At 42.4% G+C, this 24,448-nt stretch overlaps 1 protein-coding gene across 7 annotated transcripts in view; it reads left to right on the forward strand.

Annotated features, from left to right (window-relative positions):
• Window positions 1–7,922: 7,922 nt before the first annotated feature.
• Window positions 7,923–24,448, forward strand: part of LOC148010474 (uncharacterized) — a 44,459-nt gene continuing 27,933 nt past the window's right edge. For 3 of the 7 annotated variants that reach the window (XR_015689591.1, XR_015689590.1, XM_087672190.1), the window contains exon 1: window positions 7,926–8,462. Coding sequence is in view for 5 of the 7 variants with exons in the window: in XM_087672190.1 (XP_087528316.1) it covers window positions 8,027–8,462 (436 nt within the window). In the remaining 2 variants the exon portion in view is untranslated. Of the gene's footprint in view, window positions 8,463–24,448 lie in introns of all 7 variants that reach the window. The other 4 variants (XM_087672194.1, XM_087672191.1, XM_087672192.1 and 1 more) reach the window with 3 other exon arrangements.

Raw genomic sequence — 24,448 nt, forward strand, 5'->3', positions numbered from 1 at the left:
AACACTACTTGGAAGAATTTTTTACTTACTATGCATTTGTTGTACATTTGTTGAGTGATTCAAATTTGGCTGGCCTTTCTAATCAATGTCTTGTCATCTTTTGTAAATGATAATATTCTATTTGTCATCTCTTGAGATTGGGTTCTAGAAAGGTTCTACAATAAAAGGTCCATCTTTCCTTAGTCATATAGTCAAATGTAAAGGGACTTTGTTTGACATTTAGCTACCATGGCATTAACATTGGTTTGGAGGAAATTTAATAGCTATAACTTCCAGGTAGATGGCCTCATTCGTGAGCCTTCTTTGTCCTTGTAGAGTTTATTATTGCCACTATTAGATGTAGCTTCAAAGATTGCCTGCAAATGCTATCACATATCTTTATTTTTGAAAGCTTGTGCAACCATAGGGATTGTGGAAATGTGCCAAGAACTACATGCAAAAATCCTTCAAAAAGGGTTGAAGCAAGAGTTCCATGTGAGCACCACACTGGGGGCTATGTATGCCAAATCCAAGTTGCTCATAAAAGCACACCAATTGTTTGAAAAACTACAAGTTAAGGACGTTGTCATGTGGATAGCTCTTTTTGCAACATATGTTGAACATGACCATTGTTATAGAAAGTGTATTTGGAGATGATGTCATGTTCATTCTCTGCTTGAGAGCTTGTGGGACCATTGGATTCGTGAAAGTGGGTGGATAATTATGTGCCAAAATTTGATTGGTAGGATTGGAAAATCTATCGATGAGCAATGCATTAATTGACATGTAAATGGAAAAATACATTTGATGAGCTTCTAGCTCAAGATGTAGTTTCATGAACTATATTGATTAAAGGATGTGCTAAAAATGTGATAAATGAAGAGATACTGATGTGTTTCCAACAAATGCATTTAGAATGTATCCATTTGGATTGATTGACTCTAGTTCTTGGTGTATAAAACCTTGTTTCACTATAGGGGCCTTGGAAGTGAGCAGAGTTCTACACATTAAAGTATGTAGAAAGGGTTGGGACAAAGGCCTTTATGTGGGAAGCACACTTGTGGATATGCACAAGCAATGTAGATTGCTTTTAGAAGCACAACATGTGTTAACAAGATACCAAGCCTAGGTGTAGTGTTATGGACTCTACTAATTGCTGCATATGTGCATGAGGATGCCTTTACATTAGTTCTTTGCTAGGAGGCTTATTGCATGTTAGAAGCATTAGAATCGAAGCAAAATATGGAGAGTGAAATTATAGGGAGAGGATGCAAGAGAGACCTTTGTAATTGCAGTACTTTGGTGGGGATCACTCTTGTGCATATATATCTTGAATGTGGTGCACTTGTAGAATCACATAATGTGTTTGGCAAATTGCCAGATCAAAGTACATACTATTGGTTGTAGCTAATGCTAAATGTGTTGGACATGAACTTACTGATGAAGTTTTGAGTTGTTTCATAATTAGAAGGCATGCATGGAGCCTTAGAACTAGGGCAAAAGCTACATATTGAAATCATAGGTAGGGGATTTGGGAGAGACCTTTGTAAAACATAGTGCTTGGTTGGGAATTGCTCTTGTGGATATGTATTTAGCATGTGGTGCAGTTGCAAAATCACACCATGTGTTTGATAGAGTGTTAGATCAAAGTACAATCTCATGGTCTCAATTGATTGCTAAATGTGTTGAACATGGGCTTATTCACACAGTTTTGAGCTGCTTCAAATAGAGGCAATTCATACATGGATTTTCTCATTTTGATCCAATACTTGAAAGCATGTACCGCAATAGGAGCTCTTGAAGCAGGTCAGCAAATCCATGCTCACATTACAAAAATAGAGGATATAAAGTTTTCAATAAATTGTTGTTTCAAGATGCAATATCATGGATTGCAATGATAAAGACTTATGGCAAAAATCATGAGGTTAGTATGGTTAAAGGTGTTATGAGGAATGCAAATATTTTAAGAGAATAAATAACAAAATGATATTGAGCTAATATTTGACGATTATGCTTGGATGATTGATCTTTTGCTAGAGCATGAGACATTTGACAATTAGATAGGTTTCTTAGAGCAACAAAGGGTCTTCCATCTAGGGATATATTAATGGCTCTTCTTAGTGCATGTAAAGTTTATGGAGAATTGGATTTAGGGTAGAGATGCTTTCAACAACTTGTGGAGGAAAATTAGGAAGATACTTTTAGTCTACTTGTTGATGATGGGAGATATATATACAAGGCGTGTAAAGTTGATTAAGGCAAACAAACTAGGTAACATGAAGAAATGTGCAGAGGTAAAGAAACCTATTAGTGCAGTAAGAGAGTTAAACAATAAAATTTTGCACAAATTTTTTGTTTGGTATCAAATCAAGGAAATGCTTTCACTATTAGAAATCATGTATTCTTGTATGAAGGTTGAAGGGTATTTGTCAAATATATATTTAATCCCGAGATAGTACCTAAGAAGTTGGAGGAAACGTTGTAAATTATAGGCATAGATCAATTGATCATTTGATCAACAAAACAGTAGTACCTAATAAGTAGGATGGAACATTGTAAACTTAATGCATAGATTATTTGATCAACAATGTCTGTCTTAGAAACTTTGGAGTGTACATTGGCTTTCCCTAATAAATTGTTTGTATGGCACTTTAGTGCCTAGAATGGGTACAATGTTAGTTGGTTTGACAAATAATGCTAGAATGACAATTATCATTCAGTGATGCAGTTCACATACATGATGATGAAGGTTGATCATATTAATTGGTACCTTTAATGCATGTGTTGATCAACATGACATTGCTAAAGGAAAACAAATTCACAATCACATTGTTGTTGTAGTTAGTTTAGAGAATATATTTCATTAAACAATGCTATCATGACCATGTATAGCAAATGGCATCTTCTATTAGAGGCACACATCATTTTTACTGAACTCCCAACGAGAGGTATTGTGTCATGGAATGCCATTTCAACATATTCTCAACGTGGGCATAGTAGGGAGGCTCTAGAGCTTTATGACCATATGCGTAGAGAAGCATCTTTTGATAATTTCACATTTGCTTCTATTCTTTTGGTTTCTAATCTACAAGATTCTTAGGGAATGGGATGCACATTCACAATCAAGTTATATGTAGGGTTATGGAACAAGATGTTCTTGTTGAGAATTCTCTCATCAACATGTTTGGCAAGAGTGGTTAGCTAGGACATGCCTATAAAATTTTTAGTAAAACTTTAGAGAGAAATGTAGCTTCTTGAAATATGATGCTCATAGCACAAGACTAGGAATGGGACTGAGGGGAAATATGATGCTCAAAACATAGACTAGGAATGGGATTGAGGCTTTTGACCTGTTTGATCAAATGCAAAGAAAATGGATTATTGCAAATGAGACTACCTTCCTTGCTATATTGGATTCTTGTGCTACCCTGAGAGTCTCAATAGAAGGAAAACTTCAAAAGCACATGTATGCTATTCATAAAAGACTTGAGTTAGATGCTATTATATCAACTACCCTTGTGGATTCTCGAAGATGCATCAAATATTTCTACCAAAATGTCAAACAAGAATTCAATTGCATGGACTTTTGTACCTGCAGCTTACATGTACTATGGATACGGTGATGAGGTCCTTCACATTTTGGTATGTAGCAAATTTGTAAAGTCGATAGAGCCACCTTTGTAAGTATACTCTCTGCATATAGCCATGCTGGTTTTTTAGAACAACATCAACACTACTTGCTAAACATGTATTAGATCATTGATGTCAAACCAAATGTTTAGCATTTTGACCGTGTTCTTGATTTAATGGGGAGTGTGGGACAAATACAAGAAGCTAAAAAACTCGTATAAGACATGCCTTTCCAACCAACTATAATTTCTTGAATGTGTCTTAATGTTGGCAATGTTCAAGGAACAAGTGCCATAAAGCACATTGTTGAACTAGGTTTAGAAGAAATTGTTACTTCTGCAACATTGTTGGGTAGTTATGTGGTTGATGAAGAGGGATGAAGAGCTATTTCAACAAGATGTAACTAGAGAATATACTTGTGGATGCTCTTACATTAGTTATGTGATTGATGAAGAGGGATGAAGAGCTATTTCAACTAGATGTAACTAGAAAATATACTTTTGGATGCTCTTACATTAGTTCTTTGTATAAAGTTTTGTTGCATGCTAGGAGCCTTACAATTAGTCAAAAGGTGCATAGTGAAACCATAGGCAAAGGATGTGAGGGATACCTCTGTAATAGCAATAATTTGGTTTGTTGGAAACTGCTCTTGTGGATGTATATCTTGAATGTGGTGCACTTGCAAAATCACACCATGTGTTTGACAAAGTGCCAGATGAAAGTGCAAGCTCATGGTCACAGTTAATTGTTGAATGTGTTAAACATGGAATTATTGAGGAAGTGTTTGTATATTGATTTGTATCAATATCATAGAAGTGATATCCATCATGTGAATGCTATTGGAAATTAGTCATTTGGAGAAGATCATATGAATTGTATGCTTTGGGTGGGCTAATTTCGTCTACAACTATCATGTTATTGTTGGTTTATCTAGCATTTGCCCTTCCCACACAAAGTCATAGACATATTTGAAAAAAAAATTAGTAAGAGTATGTAACTATAGATTTGGATAACTCATGTATGTGTTTGGTATTAATAGATTAAATCATTTTAATTGGTATTTGAAATCAATGATGAAACAAAGCTATAATGCTTTTGTTTTTTGAATGAGGTTTAGGGTTTTCCTTTTGCATATAAAAATCTCCTAGGTAAGTAGCTCCCTTAAAAGGGTTTTCATCTAGCCAAGATATTAACTCTCAAAACTAGTCTATTTCTCATCTAGCCAAGAATTTGACTCTCAAAACTAGTCAACAAGGATCATGAAATGGTCACATCCCTATCCTTGGGCATTTAAGGTATTTACAAGCTCTAAGCTCCTCAACACTTGAGTGATAGAGCAACATCATGCTAAGCTTATTCCACCTTGTGGTCATGAATACCAATGGTATTTTCAAAATACTTGAGATATGAAATAAGCATATGCAAGCAAGCAAATCAAGTTACTCCAAACACTCTTTCACTTGGAAAAAACAAAGGAAGGGCAATGCTCTTGTGCATGATAGTGCACCCTTTTTTGTGTTATTGCAATGCTTTTATGAAGTTATAAGTTAAGTTTTAACATAAAAATTAGTGAAATATGAAAGCCATCCCATTTATGATTTTTGATTTTATGTTTTGGTAGGTACTCTCCATCAAAACAAAGTATTAGGCTATACAATAAGTTTTTAGCCAAATTTAATAAGCTTCAAAAACTTGTGAGTATTGCTTATCTATGTTTCATTTTGCTTAGATATGGTTAAAATGGCATTCAATTCAACGAGATTAATATCATAAATTAAAAACACATGATATAGTACTTATTTTTAATGTAGAAATATAAGCTAAAATCGATCAAAGCATTCTAAAAAATCAAATAGTTTTTCCAAACAAAGGGATTCAAATGTGAAACTATATTTAATGATTGAATGGTGCTCTAGTCATAAATAAATATACATTCATATGCTTACGTTCATTTGATTTTGATTGCTTTATAGACCACACACAATTCTAAAAATGCATTTTATGTTCAACTTTTTTTCTCAAGCAATAGAAAGTAAACCATACTCCTCTAAATTATTTAGAAATAAGAACTTGAACAAAAAAGCACACATAATACCACTACCTAAACATTGCTGCATGTATAAACCTAGTTTAATCATCCTAAGGTTCAACATAGGATCTCGTTGTGGTAATGGGAGGACACTAGTTGCCACCATGTCACTAAAGCAATCACCTAGTTTCTTCTTTTTGGCCCCCTAGTTCGTCATGTGGGAGGGGTATGAGTTTAACGGCATAAAGGAACGTGCCTCCATGAGGCCCAAGGTTCACAACTAGTTCGAGTACGAGTGGGAAGCCCACAAAGACTAGTCCACACGTGTGAGCAAAATTTTTAAGGAATAATTTATGGATTTGAGAGCTTGAAATGTTGCATTGGCAAAATAAAAGCCTTGCACATGTGAAGCTCGAAGCAAACCTTTATTACCAATGCTTTCCTTGATGGTTGGAAAAGGTTTTTGGTTTGCAATCTTATGCCAAACTCCAAAACATGTAAACCTACAAATTCGTAAGGGGTTTGTGAGCATGGTAGGAAACTTGAATTTGGTGGAGACATGCTCAAGTAAGTTGCATCGATTTAATTGACCTTTTAGACCCTAACCAAAATAGGTGAAAGTGAAGATTTTAATGTGAAAACATATTATGAATTAGTCAAAAAAGAATATTCTCAAGTACATAAAGGGATTAGACCAAGAGTTGCTCAAGGCATGTAAGCTCTCTTTGTCCATTCCCCACATTAATGTTGCTGCTTTCCAAAAACTTAAGACCCTAACTTTGATACTACCCCATGACACTTCAATTGTGCTCTTTTGGAAATAGAGCGAGTTTTTGGCTTCCTAGAATGTCTTTAAGGGCAAGATTTGGATTGAGCTATATAGTAGATACCTCAAGGGATTCCTAGGTTCCTTCAGACCCAATATACATAATGCTAAGAGACTCTCCCTATCAACCCTTGCCCTAGTGAAACTCTAGATTTGATCCTAGATTCTCCTGGCCATGCAATCATCCTAGAAGATGTGCTTGATGGTTTCCAATTCTCCACAACTAGATCTACCATTATAGATTTTCCTTATGCTAAGTTTCTTGGCCAACCAGAGTGCACCTTGCAGCACTTGCCAGGTAAAAAGTTTGTCTACTAATGGGACCATAACAGTCTAAATGCCTTCATGAGTTCTTCCTCAAAGAGCTCTAGTCCCCCTATGTCCTTGATTCACTGAACATCTTTCATCCCATGAGGCAACATGTTCCTAACCATGACAATACTCACTCCATGAGTCAATATCTTTTTCCCAATCCATAGGGATTCCAACCTGGTGTTAGAGTTTGATATTCCTTGGAGCTCTTTGACTTTGAAGGCAATGAAATCCCACGTCATATTGCTTGCTTGCCTCGGTTAGTTGATAAGTAAAGGGGGTGCAGTTGCTTGAGAGAATTTGACCTCTCTGGTCAATCTAGTGAGATATCTTGGTGGCCCGTGTTGAGACTAGTGGCCTCACTCTATTGCCTAGTTGATCTACTAGTGCTGGGGTGAAACTCCATAAACAAACTACATTCTTGCTAGGGTTGGGCACACACTTGCAACTTCAATCTTACTAGAACTTGTTAGTTTCTGCTATGACTCAATGAGGGATCCCATTATCCCACATCCTTTGATTACGAGTGGGAATTGAGATTTGAGCATGTCTTTGGTACTAAGCCCCCACCTTATTGCAGCTTGCCTATTCTCCTTTGTGAGCAACTTTGCTAGTGTTGTCGCTCAGGTGGTGTCGAACTTCGAACATTTTAAAAGTGTTTTTGCTTTGAGTGCCACCACTTCTTCCTCTACCTTCATTAATTGTAGTCCTCCTTCTACCCATCCTTTCTTTATCTCATTGAGTCCAGTTAGAGCCAAAGACCTCTTATTGTGGCTTTTCCCCCAAATGAATATGATGATAATGGAGTCCAGATCCTTGGAGGCCTTCTTTCTCTAGCAAACAAAGGGTAGGTAAAACTAAAGAGAGGGCTAGAGAAAGAGCTTAATGATTTTGAGCCTGACAAGCAATGGACCACCTAATGCTCTCCCATTGGGCTAGCTTGATCTTAATGTTGTCTAGGACCCAATGGACTCTTTGCGCTTCACTGACATTTGTGTCCGAAGGGACCCCCAAATATCTGAATAGGTTGCCACTTGCTACAATTTTCCCCTTACACTTGCTACAATTTTCCCCTTTGATCCTAGATCTAGCAATCTCTCCTCAATTAAGCTCATTAGCTTAGATTTTGGTAGTTTATCTTAAACCCTGCCGCCGCCTCATATGTTTTAAGTAGAGGGAGGTCGTTTGTGAAGAATAATGCCATGGAACGAGAAGCTGCGATTTAAAGGTCGTCTGTGAAGAATAATGCCATGGAAGGAGAAGCTTCGTTTTGCTTGCACCTGAATTGCCATGACGATGGTGACGATGAGCTTAATTCTGAGGCTCGAGCACGTCTTGCAAGCCAGAGAAAAGATTGGCTGGCTAGCGTGGAGGCCATTATCTGGCGAGTCCTTGGATCTCAGGGTCGCGCAGAAGCCAGGCTATGGCTGTGCGCTGCTATTGGATCCTTGGCAGTCCCCTCCGACCTGCAGGCCCGCATTTTCTTGGATTTTGTAAAAGGCTTTGCGGCCAAAACGAATGTCAAGGAGACAGGAAAAAAGAAGGATGGGGAAGTCAATGAAGAAGGCGAAGATGATGCGGAAATCCTTTTGAGACAAGTCCTGCGCTTGGCCTGCGAGAAACAGCCACGCAGAATCATGCGTCTTTTTGCGAAAGACACCAAGCTCATTCGCTCTTTCTTCTCAGGTTGGGGTCTGTTATTTTTTTGTCAAGGAAAGGATGGTAGGCACAAAAAATGTGACAATTTAACATTCTTAAGACGAAGAATAAGGTTAAAGTGGCACAGCGATTGTATGAAAGAGTAGTCCTCCAAAAGGGGCCAGAAAATCGGCAAGACTGAGCGTCACCCCTGCATGCCTAATTGCATTTAATAGCTGCATGTTGTGTGCTGCCACCATTTGCGCAGTGCAACTAGCAGTTGGCCCAGTTCATGACAGTTTTTCGAGCTTAATGCCTCCAGTTACCAGTCTATCAATGCTACTTTAGCCAACCGCTATGTCCCCCTGCCTGTTTCAGTCAATATGTGCTTTGTTGTACGGTTTCTGTTTATGTTTCTGTGTTAGGGTATTTCTTTATAGGGGCTATACTCTCTTTGCCTTTAGAGGGGACTTCTACATCTTTGGCTTCAGCGGGGCCCCTTGCACCTCCACCCTTAGGAGGGGTACCTACTCATCATGAAGTACGTCACGTACAATTTACTCTTTTGGGATGACTCTCTTCGAGCAGCCATTTCTACTCTTGATATCTAGGATCTTCATAGCCCACCTAGATCAGGGCCTTGGAGTTTTCGCCGCGACTTGGTGACGAGACCTTTGAATTCCTTTTAGCTTGGAGTTATGGAGCTAGTGGCTTCTCTCCCGAGGTGGAGTCAAGTTCTACAGTTTATCTTGTCTATTGTTCCTTACTATAAGTTACCTTTTAGGTAGAAATCTTGGATCTCCAGGATTCTCTACCTCTTCATCGTATCTCTCTTCGCTCCTCTTTCTTCATCCCTTTTTGGGCTTGAGAGGGGGTGTTGAGAAACCACTTCTTTAGTTTACACACTTCATCTAGGGTTTCACATTGATAGCCCTAAAAAGGGTTGGCGTCCACATTTTGGTCACTTTTTCAGTGGGAGCCCACACAATGGTGTGCCACCCTAGATAGCTTATGCCTATATGTAGGCAGTCACTTCCTTCATTCTCACTACTCTTCAGTCATTCTTCACCCCTCTTCCTTTGTCATCAAACACCTTTCCCTTCTCTCACTAGCCCCTTCCATTGCCCTCACACCCCTTCAGAAGGACATTGCGGTTTGAAGCTCGTGGGTGCCTTTACTCCACTTTTGCTTTAGGTGCCTTGTTCTAGCATCAGGCCTTGTGTTTAGAGCATCTTCCACTTAGAGTCACCATCCTCTGCTTTTGGCGTCAACATCTTAGTCTCTAGCAATAGTCTACATCATTGAGCGTCAGTGATTTTGTTACTTGTCTATCACAGGGGCTTTTGGGACTTACGTTTTTGTAGCCTTGTTTCTTCTCCATCATTTGGTGTCACTTGTCTATCACATGGGCTATTGGGACCGGCACTTTTGCAGCATGGCTTCTCCTCCATCACCTGGCATTACTTGTCTGTCACATAGAGGCTGTTGGGACGTGTGTTTTTGCAGCCCGGCTCATCCTCCATCATGTGGTGTCATCATTGTCTACTTGGCTTCAACATTTGGGATGCTCTCCTTATGTTTGACAGCTCCAACACTTCGGGATTTGTGTTTTGCTACCCAAGTCACTCCCCAACATTAGAGGATTGTGGTTTACTCCCTCGAGAGTTGGCGATATCTTCCACATCTTTGACGACATCAGAGGACTGCGGTTCGCTCCCTTAATTGCTGCCCTTCACCTTCCATGGATTACTTCGATAGCCTATTGCTTGGAGGACTGTGTTTCACTCCCTTCATTATGTAGATTTTCCATAGGTGTCGCAGCCTGATTCAGATTGGATAGTGCAATTATCTTTTGTGCTTCGGCTCCGTTGTATCAGCTTTTCTTCTCATAGCATGATTTAGTGCATCATCGTCGCGTTTTTCTTGTGTTTTTGAGTTTCTCTTCTCTCTGAGTTTTTGCTGTATACACATTGTGTTATTCCCGGCAAACCCTATTGTCTCTTTGCATTGTTGCTTATTTTGCCATGATATCAGAGTATACTTGTTATTTTTGATAGGTTTTATGCATAATAGATTTAAAATGGGTAGACAAATAATTCATGAAGGATTACTTAGATATTCTTTAGCCATATGAAGAAGTTTTTTAGTTGAGGACAATTGAATAGAAGCTGGAAGGTTGTCACAACACAAAGGAAAATGAATTTGCGTCCTTTTGATTAATTGGTATATTTAGTTATTTATGGAATTTGTTTTCTTTGTAATGACTAGATATCTAGAAAAGTGCATTAGAGCTAGTCATTGATGAGTGGTCATAGGTTATGTATGGTGGATCCATAGAGTGGGCTAGAGAAAAGATAGTATACACTTTTATCTATATGATCCGATTGGGCGCTTGTGATTTGAACTCAAGTAGATCATGGTTAGATTGGCACATAGGATTAATGTCTTAAAGTGTGGGCTAGATTCGCTAGAATAGGTAGTGACAATCAATCATATGGCATAATCATGAAATGATTGTATAATGTACTTGTGTAAGTTGAAAGCTTAAAATCATACATCTTTGCATAGAAAAGTGATACGAAGATTCTTGTTCTTATTTTGTGATATACTCGAAAAGAAGGTTCATATGGCATTTTCTTCTCAAGCTCTTATTCCATTTCATAAACAATAAGAAAGCCATAATCATTCTCTACTTGATCATCAAATACCACCATACTCTCTCTTTTTTCACTATTGCTTTACATGCCAATATGAATTCATTATAGTATCTTCTTTGTGAGCTCTTCTTTTATTTCAAGAACAACAATAAAGCTATATTGATGTATTGTTGTTTAACAACGAAGTATCTTCTTTGTGAGCTCTTCTTTTATTTCAAGAACAACAATAAAGCTATATTGATGTATTGTTGTTTAACAATGAAGAAAGGCTGATTTTCCCTCTTCTACTCTCATCTTGTAACAAAATGAATTGTTCTTTAAGTGATGCATGTGTGCATATATGTTGGTAACATGATCTTGTGAGATTGAGAAGTATGTCTACTTACTCTCAGGTTGAGTGTAACTTAGCTCTTCCAAGGTTGAGCAGAAATATAGTTCTTCAAAAGCAAAGGAAGGGGAGAGGGGGAAAGCCCATCCTCAATCCTGGCTGCCTCAAGTGTTTGTTCTTTCTATTTTATTGAATAGTTCAACCACGAACATAAGGAAATATTATCTTTGTGGAGGATATTACGTTGCTCGGGGCATTTAAAATTTTCCTCGACAAAACAAACATTTTTTTGGTGATAGAAAGAGTTAGAACATTGTCAGAATTATTATTAGACCATGTATACATTATAGACCAAAGTTTTGGACATTTAAAATGGTCCTAGATGGTCATTTTAATGGTAAAAAAGTGGCTTTTAATACTTTTACCAATGACATTCAGTCACATATTTAATATGTTCACATATATTGCGATTTCTACTTTACTTAGTAGACTAGTTTTTTTAAGAAATATATATAGAGTACATATAAGAGAGTATGCACTAATATAAGTTGTAGGAGTACGTAGATACATAGATACACAGACAGGTACATATGTAGATACTATCAGAAGTGGATGCAACAATGGAAGCATAAACATATGCTGAAAAAAATTGTTGAACACAAGATAGAAGAGAAAAACATAGAAGAACACTACAAAGAAGAGAATCAGAAGAATGCTTGGGAAATACAATCCATATACCAAACACGAGAATGTTACGTACAATAGTGAGTTGCTAGTTGCGTGGGCACTGGCACAGACTCTCTTGTTAGCAGTCATGTTTGTCATGCCTTGTCATCTCCTGGCTGTGAGCCTTAGTCTGAGTCAGATGAGGACATTAGGAGCTTTGACATGTCTGTCATGTGTTATGATGGGGGAGGCTAGTCACTCTTGACTGGCTGTTTTAGGTTGTGTATTTCTTTTTGGCCTCTTTTAGTGGGCAGCCACTGGCTGCCCGGCCACCTTTTTGGTCACTGTTGTGGGGCGCCCCATTTTAGGGCACTTTTAGGGTTCGCGCCCATTTTAGGGTTTGTGCCCATTTTAGGGTTAGGGTTAGGGTTTGTCCGTTGCCTATTTATTGGCAGCCCCCCTCCCCACTTGGTCAGTTGTCTTCTTGCAGATTCCGATACTCCTCCCCCGTGTTGGTGCTGCCATCATCATCAGCCTGATCTGGTGCCCTCACTGACGCTATGGGCTGCGTGCAGGGACTGATCAGTCCATTTCAGTGTATTCAGCATTCATTTCAGTTAGTGCAGATTTCTCTTCCTTATTTTCTGCTTTCTCTCTCTCTCTCCCCCCGTGTTCGTATTTCCTCTTCCGCAGCGCACTCTCACATGGTATCAGAGTCCAAGGAGAGTACACGGAGCTGAGTTTTACGCGGGAGAACACCCACAACTTTGCGTTTGCTGGTCAAGACGTCTCCAACAGCTGAGGCGTCACCTTCTGCACCATCTCCTTGATCAAGGCGGCCTGTTTTTGGTGTCAACATATTTGCGTTTGCTGCTGGCGCCTTCTCCAGTGGTTGCCACGTCATCACCAACCTCTTCCTGCTTGCGTTTTCAGCCTGGGTGACACCCTTCCAGCCTGCGCCTTGCTGTTCTGGCTGTTGTTCCATCGTCCGGCGGCTCTTTTCCTGCTGGCGACTTATTCCCAGGCTGCGTTTTCAGCAGGCGGCTGTTTTTCTGTGGTGATTGCATCGTCAGCATTTGCGTTTGACATCATCCTTGCGTTCTGTGCAAGGCGGCCAGCTCAGGAGCTTCTGGTGTTTGTGTTTCGGCACCGGCAACCTTCCCTTGTTGTGTTTTGGTTTTTGCAGATATCGAAGATGTCTTCTCATTAGTTTACAGGCTTTGATGACTCAGATGATGAGCTTTTGTCTCGACATTCATCTGAACGGAGGCGTGATTTCTATCACGAGGACCGTCGTCCGGAGTCTATTCCTCTTAACCGTCCCCCTTCTATTCATGTGTCTCGGCGATCCCCTTCCAGTGGGCCGACGATGCGGCCTTTGGTACCCCCTGTACAGGTACCCGTACTTCCTCAGCTGTCCAAAGAGGACCGGTTGGATGGTTCCAACTTTTCTCTATGGTCCTGCAAGGTGGAGTGTATCTTGGACTCCTTCGATCTTTGGGAGCTTGTTTCTGTTCCTATTCCCCGGCCTAAGGTGGATCCCGCAGATGGGACATCTATGGATCACGCAGCCTTATGGGATCGGCTTAATTCTAGAGCCAGATCTTTCCTCTTTCTGAGTTTGCAGGATTCTGTCCTTGTTCATGTTCACAGGTTGAAGATTGCAGCAGACGTGTGGAGAAAGCTCGCGTCTCTCTACCATCAGAAGACGTTTGCCCACCGGATATCTCTCGAAAAGAAGTTGCGGATGCTCGCTATTGATGATAGTCCTTCCCTGAAGGACCACATCAACCGATTACAGGATATGAGGGATGAGCTTGCATCCCTCGGTCGGACGATATCTTCTGAAGACATGGCTATGATTCTCTTGACTCAGCTGCCATCGCCTCGGTTTGATGTCTTCTACACCAGCCTTCTTACATCGAGGACCCGTGAGAAGCTTCTATGGGAGGAGCTATCCCCGCTTGTCTTGGAGCATGACGAGCGACTCAGAGAGGTCAGTGCTAGTGGATCCGACTCCACTAGAGCTTTTGTTGCAGGTTCGGGAGGACAGAAGAAGAAGAAGAAGTCAAAGGCTACGAAGAAGGACAGTTCTTCAGGCTCTGACTCAGATTCAGAGAGATCGAAGTGCCCACACTGTGGGAAAGGGACGCATCCCGAGGAGAAATGCTGGAAGAAGTACCCTCACCTTCGTCCGGGAGCGAAGGGTGGATCTACATCGGAGCCTTCTTCTACCTCTACACCCGCTGTTACCCATGAGTTAGTGTTCCTTCATATCCATGCTTTGGAGGAGGATCCTTCTTCCGTGGCTGCCGTGTCTTCTGCGCAGCCTTGGTTAGTGGACAGTGATGCTTCGAGTCATATGACTCCCCGAGGTGATTTGTTACAGGATCTCCGTCCATCAGAGGGTTCAATCACTGTTGGTGACATTTTATCGGTGCCTATTAGTGGTGTTGGCACATTGCCTTTGTTTACCGACCGACCTTCGAGCTCCTTTTCACAGGCCCTACATGTTTCGGATTTGGGCCTTCCCCTCCTCTCAGTTTATGGCCTTATGAGGCTTGGCACACAAGTGATCTTCACCGAGCATGCCGTTGTTATTGAGGATTCTTTTACAGGAGCTGTCTTATCTACAGGTTGGCAGGAGAGCGGGCTTTACAGGCTCCATTCCCCTTCTTTGATGCAGGGTCATCCGAGGCAGTCTATTGCTACACCCGTTCCCGCTTGTGCACCTTCTATTCCACAGGTTCCTTCCCATCCACCACCTTCTCCTCCGGTGGTTCCCTCGTACCCTCCATCCCTTTCAGAGGGGGACGATCTCGGTGATGTGGCTGTGGATTCCCTGGCCCCTAGTGTTTTAGAGGGGGATTCCCAGGATCATGAGGAGCTCCTTCAGCGGCAGTCTACTTTGACGGACTTTATCGACATTGGCATTCCTCTTGCCATCCCCAGATCCATTTCTTCTTCGGCCTTCAGCCACATCCAGGATCTGAGAGGGGGTGTTAGCAGTCATGTTTGTCATGCCTTGTCATCTCCTGGCTGTGAGCCTCAGTCTGAGTCAGACGAGGACATTAGGAGCTTTGACATGTCTGTCATGTGTTATGATGGGGGAGGCTAGTCACTCTTGACTGGCTGTTTTAGGTTGTGTATTTCTTTTTGGCCTCTTTTAGTGGGCAGCCACTGGCTGCCCGGCCACCTTTTTGGTCATTGTTGTGGGGCGCCCCATTTTAGGGCACTTTTAGGGTTTGCGCCCATTTTAGGGTTTGCGCCCATTTTAGGGTTAGGGTTAGGGTTTGTCCGTTGCCTATATATTGGCAGCCCCCCTCCCCACTTGGTCAGTTGTCTTCTTGCAGATTCCGACACTCCTCCCCCGTGGTGGTGCTGCCATCATCATCAGCCTGATCTGGTGCCCTCACTGACGTTGTGGGCTGCGTGCAGGGACTGATCAGTCCATTTCAGTGTATTCAGCATTCATTTCAGTCAGTGCAGATTTCTCTTCCTTATTTTCTGCTTTCTCTCTCTCTCTCTCCCCCCGTGTTCGTATTTCCTCTTCCGCAGCGCACTCTCACATCTCTCCACAGCAAAACCTAAGGTGATGAATGATTGACCGAGGAGGGAAGCCCAAAATATATAGACACAAAATAATGCCATCAATGGCAGTAGGTTTGCTAGCATTCAATGTTGATCGCTCAACAATAAATGCCAAAACAAGCATCAAAATGACTAACACAACCTAAAATACATAGTAATGTTAGGTACAGCCCAAACTCTCACATGAACTGACTAGATTGCTAACACCTCTCTCAAATTGTGGGTGATCTTATACAATATAATGATACAATGATAATGACTCATCATAGCCCATACAACAAAGACTACTAGAATAGAACCATGGATACCTGAGCAGTGGATGATCAAGCCACTCATAGTCACCAGGGATGGGGTAGGGGGGGGGGGGGAAACAGAGGGATGGAGGAAAATAGGGGATGGGGAATAGGAGATCGAGACGGGGATGGGTGTGGGGACCTTAAAAATATATGTTTTCTAGACACTATAAAAAATCTAAACAACAACAATAGCTTAACTAAAAAACGTTCTAAAAATATCCCATAAAAATTTTAAACAATACATGAACCATGAAAGTCGAAACATAAATAAATAATGATGAATACTCAAATAGAAGAGTAAAAGCAATAATTGTCAATGCCAAATGGTGACTAGGAAATCTTGTGTGACTTTGAGACTAAAGTCCAACGGTAAATATTGAACAAGTAACAATACAAACCGATAAATATAGTAAAAGTTAAAATTGAGGAATCATAATGTCATATGACATAAAGACAAAAGTCCAAAAGTAACCAATAAATAATGGGTCCTCAAACTAGAGACTACAATAAATAGTACAAGCTAAGAAATAGTAAAACTAGTGGATTAAAAACTACAAGAAATAGTGCAAATAGTACAAACCCTATGACATGTGGCGTCCCTTGCGTCCCCCCCCCCAGCTCGCGTCCCACCCATCTCACATTGTGTCCTCTTGTGGTGGACCATTGCATGGAAACGTAGCCTTTGTGAGACGCATTGGGAATGGGTCCCATGTTTCGGAATGAGATCCTTGTGTTCCGGGCTTGCCTCCCCTGCGTCCCTGTGACTATGAAGCCACTACCAAGGTGCCTTGGAAAGAACTTGAGTGTGGATGTTGATCATACCGAAGTTTGAAAAATAGAGAAGAATCATAACAGATCTTTTGTCTGTCAACAATGTCTCACACTAGCATACAAGACTATCATGTCAAAAATGCCTCTGAACATATGTGACCATGGATTCCCTGCCTTTAGCTAGACCACCAAAGTGTCTCCTCACGTGAGCTTGGACCAGGAGCCAATCCCGCTCTCTGTCAAGTAGTGGCCCATCATGGACCTAGATGTCAATCCCAACTCTAGGATTTGAACTTGCCAGACTTCAATCGATGTATCAGGGATGTCTCTCTTTGGAACCTATGCACTTGTATACTTGTATAGACGAGGTTCACTTACCCCACCTCACCACCCTCTCACACTCCTTCTTTGGCATTGGAGATTCATGAGGGATGATTGCATCACTTGTTCTAGAAAGCAGAAGATTCTTGTGTTCGTGCCTTGGCTCTGGTTGGAGTAGTCGGAGTGAGGAAGAGGCAGATTCAATGGAGGAGTCCGTATGCAGCTTCCTCTTCGTCTTCTCTGTTGGGATAAAGGTTCTTTATTTACCTTCGTGTTTTGTACACGTATATTATTTAGTTGTATATGTGAATGCACCCTTATGTGCCCTAAGTATAAATACATTTTATTCTGTGTACCAACACGTTGTTGGTACACCCAAATCGTATTGTACTCTCTCTCTCTCTCTGTCACTCTCACTCCTCCAGCTGCAACACATTCAACAATTGGTATCAGAGCATAGGTTGTGCACGCTTCTCAAGACCACAAGCATTAGTCGCCAGCTGCAGCTCAACAAGTTAGGGGTGACCAGATTGAGACTAGTAGGGAGCGAACGGTCCAGCGACAGGGCTGTCGGTGATGAAGGAACCAACGCGTGGCTGACAAGTCGGTGGACAGCCGGGTAGCGGCCAGACAACAGTAAGCAACTAGGCGTGGACCAGGCGGTAGGTGCTCGCGATTGGGCAGCGGGTGTGGACTAGGTGGTAGGTGCTGCGCGCGGGACGGAGTTCGTGGCGACCAACGCGATGGTTGATGAGGTGAGCAACTGACTAGGCGCATGCGGCGGACAGGCCGTTAGATGTGACGGGTTGGCGAGTCAACAGAAACACACACCACCCGCCCCTCCTTATAAGAAATTCTCTTACCCCCACTTATCCCCTTGTTGTGACGGGCGTTCATGCATGGAAGCACATTCTTTAAATCTGTGCAAATTTGGCCCAGAAATTCAGGGCTTTTCTCAGTTTTGAAGTTGTTTATGCTTGACAGTGACATTTGTGTTAGAAATTGCAGACATTGTGCGTGTTGATCTTAGTTAAATTGGGGATTTTGCCAAATTTGTTGGAATTTTACTCATTCGAGTAGAATTTCTTGACATTGGACCTGGAAAAATTAGGGCTTTTCATATATTGATGAAATTTTGCTCAGTTGGGTCAGATTGGCTGACATTTATGTACTGTTGGACTTGGAAATTTGGGATTTTGTGCAGAATTTGGTAAATTTCTGCAGCATTTGCCTGTGTGGTGGCTGGTTTATGTAAAAACAGTAGAGATTTATTTCTGGTTGGGCAAAAATAGCGGTGTATATGCTGGTTCAGCTTGTGCTTTTGCAATTCAGTGCATTTACTCGTATTTGTGATAAAAATGATTGCAACTTCTTCCAGTTTTGACATTAAGAGTTTGATGGAAATCAAACAGTTTGATGGTCAGGGTTTTGACCTTTGGAAAGACCGTATGCAGGGCATATTGTTCTTAAAGGATTGTGAGGATGCTTTGCAGGAAGATAAACCCGCACAAATGTCTGATGGAGATTGGGCTAGAGTCAACAAAAAGGCTGGGGCTTATATAAAGATGGGTGTCACTGATGACATTTTGATAGACATTAAGGGCTTAGATAATGGTTATGCAATATGGGAGAAGTTGAAAACTACCTATGAGATCACCACACCTGTTAATCATGTGCATTTAATGCGCAAGTTGGTGAATAGGCGATTGGATGAGTGTGCTTGCAGCTGTGAGCACTTGAGAGTGCATTTATTGGCATTTTTAATTAGCTCAAGGATGCCAATTCGGATTTTGATGATAAGGTAAGGGTGATCTTTCTGATCATGACACTGCTTGATTCTTGGGAGACCTTGGTAGTTTCTCTCAGTAATAATTCCAATCTCTCATATGATGGTGTGAGGGGTTCAATCTTAAATGAAGAAATTAGACGTAAGTCTAGTGGAGAAGGCAGCAACTCAGCTTATAATGTTAGAGGCAAAGCTAAAAAGAAGAATGCAAATGCTGGACAGAGAAATAGAAGCAAAGAGCAAAGGAAAGGAAAAGAGTGATATTACTTACTGTCAGTGTGGTTGGAAGGGCCACAAGAAGCTTGATTGCAGGTACTACAAGAAGGAACAAGAGAGAAAGAATAATGCAGGAGACAAAAAGAAGAAAGAGGATAAGACAGATGTATCTGAGACAGCCAAAGGCAAGAAAAAGTCCTATGTGGCCTCTACAATAGTCATAGAGGAGCTCTCTGATACAGAGGCTGATGTATTATGTGCAGTTGATTATGATGCCCTTGTATGTCGTATACAGGATATGCAGATTACCAAGGCTGATGTGATTGATGCACTTTTGTCAATTGATGATGGTGTCACTTAGACTTGGATTATAGACTCTGGTGCCTCTTTTCATGTAACTCCTTGCTTGGAGTGTTTTTATGGAAAAGTGTATCTTGGAAATAACCATGCTTGCAACATTGACGGGATAGGCACTGTACACTTGTCTTTGGATAATGGGCAAGAGCTTGTGTTGAAAGATGTCAGATATGTGCCTGGTATCAAGAAGAGTTTACTATCTGTTGGTCAGCTTGACTTGCATGGTTACACTACACTATTTGGTGGTGGTTTGTGGAAATTGAAAAAGGGTTCCATGTTGATTGCAAAAGGAACCAAGAAGGACACTTTGTATTGTTTGCATTGTAAAGCTGTGAATGACAAGTTTCTTGCATTTGCTGAAATTGGATGTCATTTGGAGTTGTGGCACAAGAGATTGGGCCATATGAGCGAGAAAGGACTTGATGTCCTTATCTCTTTGAAGAGGGTTGATGGAAAAGGCTCTAAACTTGACTTTTGTAATGACTGTCAGTTTGAAAAGCAAATGAAAAATTCCTTTTACTCTGGTGTCTTTCGTAAGTCCAATGTCTTGAACTTAGTGCATTTTGATGTATGTAGTATGTCCGTGAAATCGTTGGGTGGTGTTGCATATTTTGTCTCTTTTATTAATGATTGTTCTAGGAAGATTTGGGTTTATCTGTTGAAAAAGAAAAGTGAAGTGTTTGTTGTTTTTAAAACTTTTCATGCATTTGTGACCACTCAGACAGGTAGAAAGCTTAAATGCTTGAGAACTGATAATGGGGGTGAGTTCACATCTACAGAGTTTTAAGTCTTTTTGTGATTTGCATGGAATCAAGAGGGAGCTTATAGCTCCTTACAACCCTTCTTCAAATGGGGTGGCTAAAAGATACAATAGGACTTTATGTGAAAGAGTGCAGTGCATGCTGTCCACTACTAGTCTCCCTCATGAATTTTGGGGAGAGGCACTTAAAACCGCGGTTCATATTTGCAACCTCTCTCCAAACAGGTCCTTAAATAATAGCATCCCTAAGGAGGTTTGGTCTGGCAAATCAGCCTCATATGACCATTTACGGATATTAGGTTGTGATGCTTTTGTGCATGTTAGAGATGAGCTGAGGAGCAAACTTGACTCGAAATCAACCGAAGGCATTTTATGGGCTATGGTGATGAGGGTGAATTTGGCTATAGAGTGTGGTTACCATAGGCTAAGAAAATTGTTCACAGCTGTAATGTTGTGTTTAATGAGGCAAAGTTGCTGAAAAGTAATTTTGTCTCTGATGAAGACATGAAAAAGGTCAAATTTCAAAGTTTGTAGCCACCTATTACTTCAAATGATGAGCTTCATGATGCTGTACCACAGGCTGAAACTGATGATCAACCGGTTATTTTTGAGCTAGATGATGATGTGAGAGTGCGCAACGGAAGAGGAAATACGAACACGGAGGGAGAGAGAGAGAGAAAGCAGAAAATAAGGAAGAGAAATCTGCACTGACCGAAATGAATGCTAAATACACTGAAATGGACTGATCAGTCCCTGCACGTAGCCCACAACGTCAGTGAGGGCACCAGATCAGGCTGATGACGATGGCAGCACCACCATGGGGGAGGAGTGTCGGAATCTGCAAGAAGACAACTGACCAAGTGGGGAGGGGGGCTGCCAATATATAGGCAACGGACAAACCCTAACCCTAACCCTAAAATGGGCGCAAACCCTAAAATGGGCGCAAACCCTAAAAGTGCCCTAAAATGGGCGCCCCACAACAGTGACCAAAAAGGTGGCCGGGCAGCCAGTGGCTGCCCACTAAAAGAGGCCAAAAAGAAATACACAACCTAAAACAGCCAGTCAAGAGTGACTAGCCTCCCCCATCATAACACATGACAGACATGTCAGAGCTCCTAATGTCCTCGTCTGACTCAGACTGAGGCTCACAGGCAGGAGATGAAAAGGCATGACAAACATGACTGCTAACACCCCCTCTCAAATCCTGGATGTGGCTGAAGGCCGAAGAGGAAATAGATCCTGGGGTGGCAAGAGGAATGCCAATGTCGATGAAGTCTGTCGATGTAGACTGCCGCTGAAGGAGCTCCTCACAATCCTGGAAAGCCCCCTCTAAAACACTAGGGGCCAGGGAATCCACAGCTGCATCACCGAGATCGTCCCCCTCTGAAAGGGATGGGGGGTACGAGGGAACCACCGGAGGAGGTGGGGGATGGGAAGGAACCTGTGGAATAGAAGGTGCACAAGCGGGAACGGGTGTAGCAATAGACTGCCTCGGAGGACCCTGCATCAAAGAAGGGGAATGGAGCCTGTAAAGCCCGCTCTCCTGCCAACCTGTAGATAAGACAGCTCCTGTAAAAGAATCCTCAATAACAACGGCATGCTCGGTGAAGATCACTCGTGTGCCAAGCCTCGTAAGGCCATAAACTGAGAGGAGGGGAAGGCCCAAGTCCGGAACATGTAGGGCCTGTGAAAGGAAGCTCGTAGGTCGGTCTGTAAACAAAGGCAATGTGCCAACACCACTAATAGGCACCGATAAAATGTCACCAACAGTGACTGAACCCTTTGATGGACGGAGATCCTGTAACAAATCACCTCGGGGAGTCATATGACTCGAAGCACCACTGTCCACTAACCAAGGCTGCGCAGAAGACACTGCAGCCACGGAAGAAGGATCCGATATGAAGGAACACTGACTCATGGGTAACAGCTGGTGTAGAGGTAGAAGAAGGTTCCGATGTAGATCCATCCTTCGCTCCCGGACGAAGGTGAGGGTACTTCTTCCAACATTTCTCCTCTGGATGTGTCCCTTTCCCACAGTGTGGGCACTTCGGTCTCTCTGAATCTGAGTCAGAGCCTGAAGAACTGTCCTTCTTCTTAGCCTTTGACTTCTTCTTCTTCTTCTGTCCTCCCGAACCTGCAACAAAGGCTCTAGTGGAGTCGGATCCACTAGCACTGACCTCTCTGAGTCGCTCGTCATGCTCCAAGACAAGCGGGGATAGCTCCTCCCATAGAAGCTTCTCACGGGTCCTCGATGTAAGTAGGCTGGTGTAGAAGACATCAAACCGAGGCGATGGCAGCTGAGTCAAAAGAATCATAGCCATGTCTTCAGAAGATATCGTCCGACCGAGGGATGCAAGCTCATCCCTCATATCCTGTAATCTGTTGATGTGGTCCTTCATGGAAGGACTATCATCAATAGCGAGCATCCGCAACTTCTTTTCAAGAGATATCCGGTGGGCAAACGTCTTCTGCTGATAGAGAGACGCTAGCTTCTGCCACACATCTGCTGCAGTCTTCAACCTGTGAACATGAACAAGGACAGAATCCTGCAAACTCAGAAAGAGGAAAGATCTGGCTCTAGAATTAAGCCGATCCCATAAGGCTGTACGATCCATAGATGTCCCATCTGCGGGATCCACCTTAGGCCGGGGAATAGGAACAGAAACAAGCTCCCAAAGATCGAAGGAGTCCAAGATACACTCCACCTTGCAGGACCATAGAGAAAAGTTGGAGCCATCCAACCGGTCCTCTTTGGGCAGTTGAGGAACTACGGGTACCTGTACAGGAGGTACCAAAGGCTGCATCTTCGGCCCACTGGAAGGGGATCGCCGAGATACATGAATAGAAGGGGGACGGGAACGAGGAAGAGACTCCATATGACGATCCTCGCGATAGAAATCACGCCTCCGTTCAGATGAATGTCGAGACAAAAGCTCATCATCTGAGTCATCAAAACCTGTAAACTGATGAGAAGACATCTTCCAATCTGCAAACACCAAAACACAACAAGGGAAGGTTGCCGGTGCCGAAACACAAACACCAGAAGCTCCTGAGCTGGCCGCCTTGCACAGAACGCAAGGATGATGTCAAACGCAAATGCTGACGATGCAATCACCACAGAAAAACAGCCGCCTGCCTGAAAACGCAGCCTGGGAAGAAGTCGCCAGCAGGAAAAGAGCCGCCGGACGATGGAACAACAGCCAGAACAGCAAGGCCCAGGCTGGAAGGATGTCGCCCAGCTGGAGGAGGGCCGCCCAGGCTGAAAACGCAGGCAGGAAGAGGGTGGTGATGACGTGGCAGCCACTGGAGAAGGCGCCAGCAGCAAACGCAAATTTGTGGACACCAAAACAGGCCGCCCTAATCAAGGAGATGGTGCAGAGGATGACGCCTTAGCTGTTGGAGACGTCTTGACCAGCAAACGCAGAGTTGTGGGTGTTCTCCCGCGTAAAACTCAGCTCCGTGCACTCTCAGTTTGGTGATGATACCATGTGAGAGTGCGCAACGGAAGAGAAAATACGAACACGGAGGGAGAGAGAGAGAGAAAGCAGAAAATAAGGAAGAGAAATCTGCACTGACTGAAATGAATGCTGAATACACTGAAATGGACTGATCAGTCCCTGTACGCAGCCCACAGCGTCAGTGAGGGCACCGGATCAGGCTGATGACGATGGCAGCACCACCATGGGGGAGAAGGAGTGTCGGAATCTGCAAGAAGACAACTGACCAAGTGGGGAGGGGGGCTGCCAATATATAGGCAATGGACAAACCCTAACCCTAACCCTAAAATGGGCGCAAACCCTAAAAGTGCCCTAAAATGGGCGCCCCACAACAGTGACCAAAAAGGTGGCCGGGCAGCCAGTGGCTGCCCACTAAAAGAGGGCAAAAAGAAATACACAACCTAAGACAGCCAGTCAAGAGTGACTAGCCTCCCCCATCATAACACATGACAGACATGTCAGAGCTCCTAATGTCCTCGTCTGACTCAGACTGAGGCTCACAGGCAGGAGATGACAAGGCATGACAAACATGACTGCTAACAGATGATGGACAGCAAATAGAAGCACAAGGAGGTCATGGACAACAAGATAGGCGTGCTAATTATGAAAATACAAGTGCTAATGAAAATGAAGGTGCTGTATAGCATGAACAGCATGCTGAAAATGGCTTACAACAGCCAATAAATGCTGAAAATAATATACCTCCAGATGTAGACCCAATTCCTAAGACTGTAGATTATTGGGGGGTCGCAGGTCTACACGCTTAAGAAGGCAGCCATATAGATACG

This window comes from Lygodium microphyllum, chromosome 29 (assembly GCF_053477565.2).
Source record: "Lygodium microphyllum isolate KBCC chromosome 29, Lygodium_microphyllum_v1.1.10, whole genome shotgun sequence".
In the NCBI taxonomy this organism is placed as follows: domain Eukaryota; kingdom Viridiplantae; phylum Streptophyta; class Polypodiopsida; order Schizaeales; family Lygodiaceae; genus Lygodium; species Lygodium microphyllum.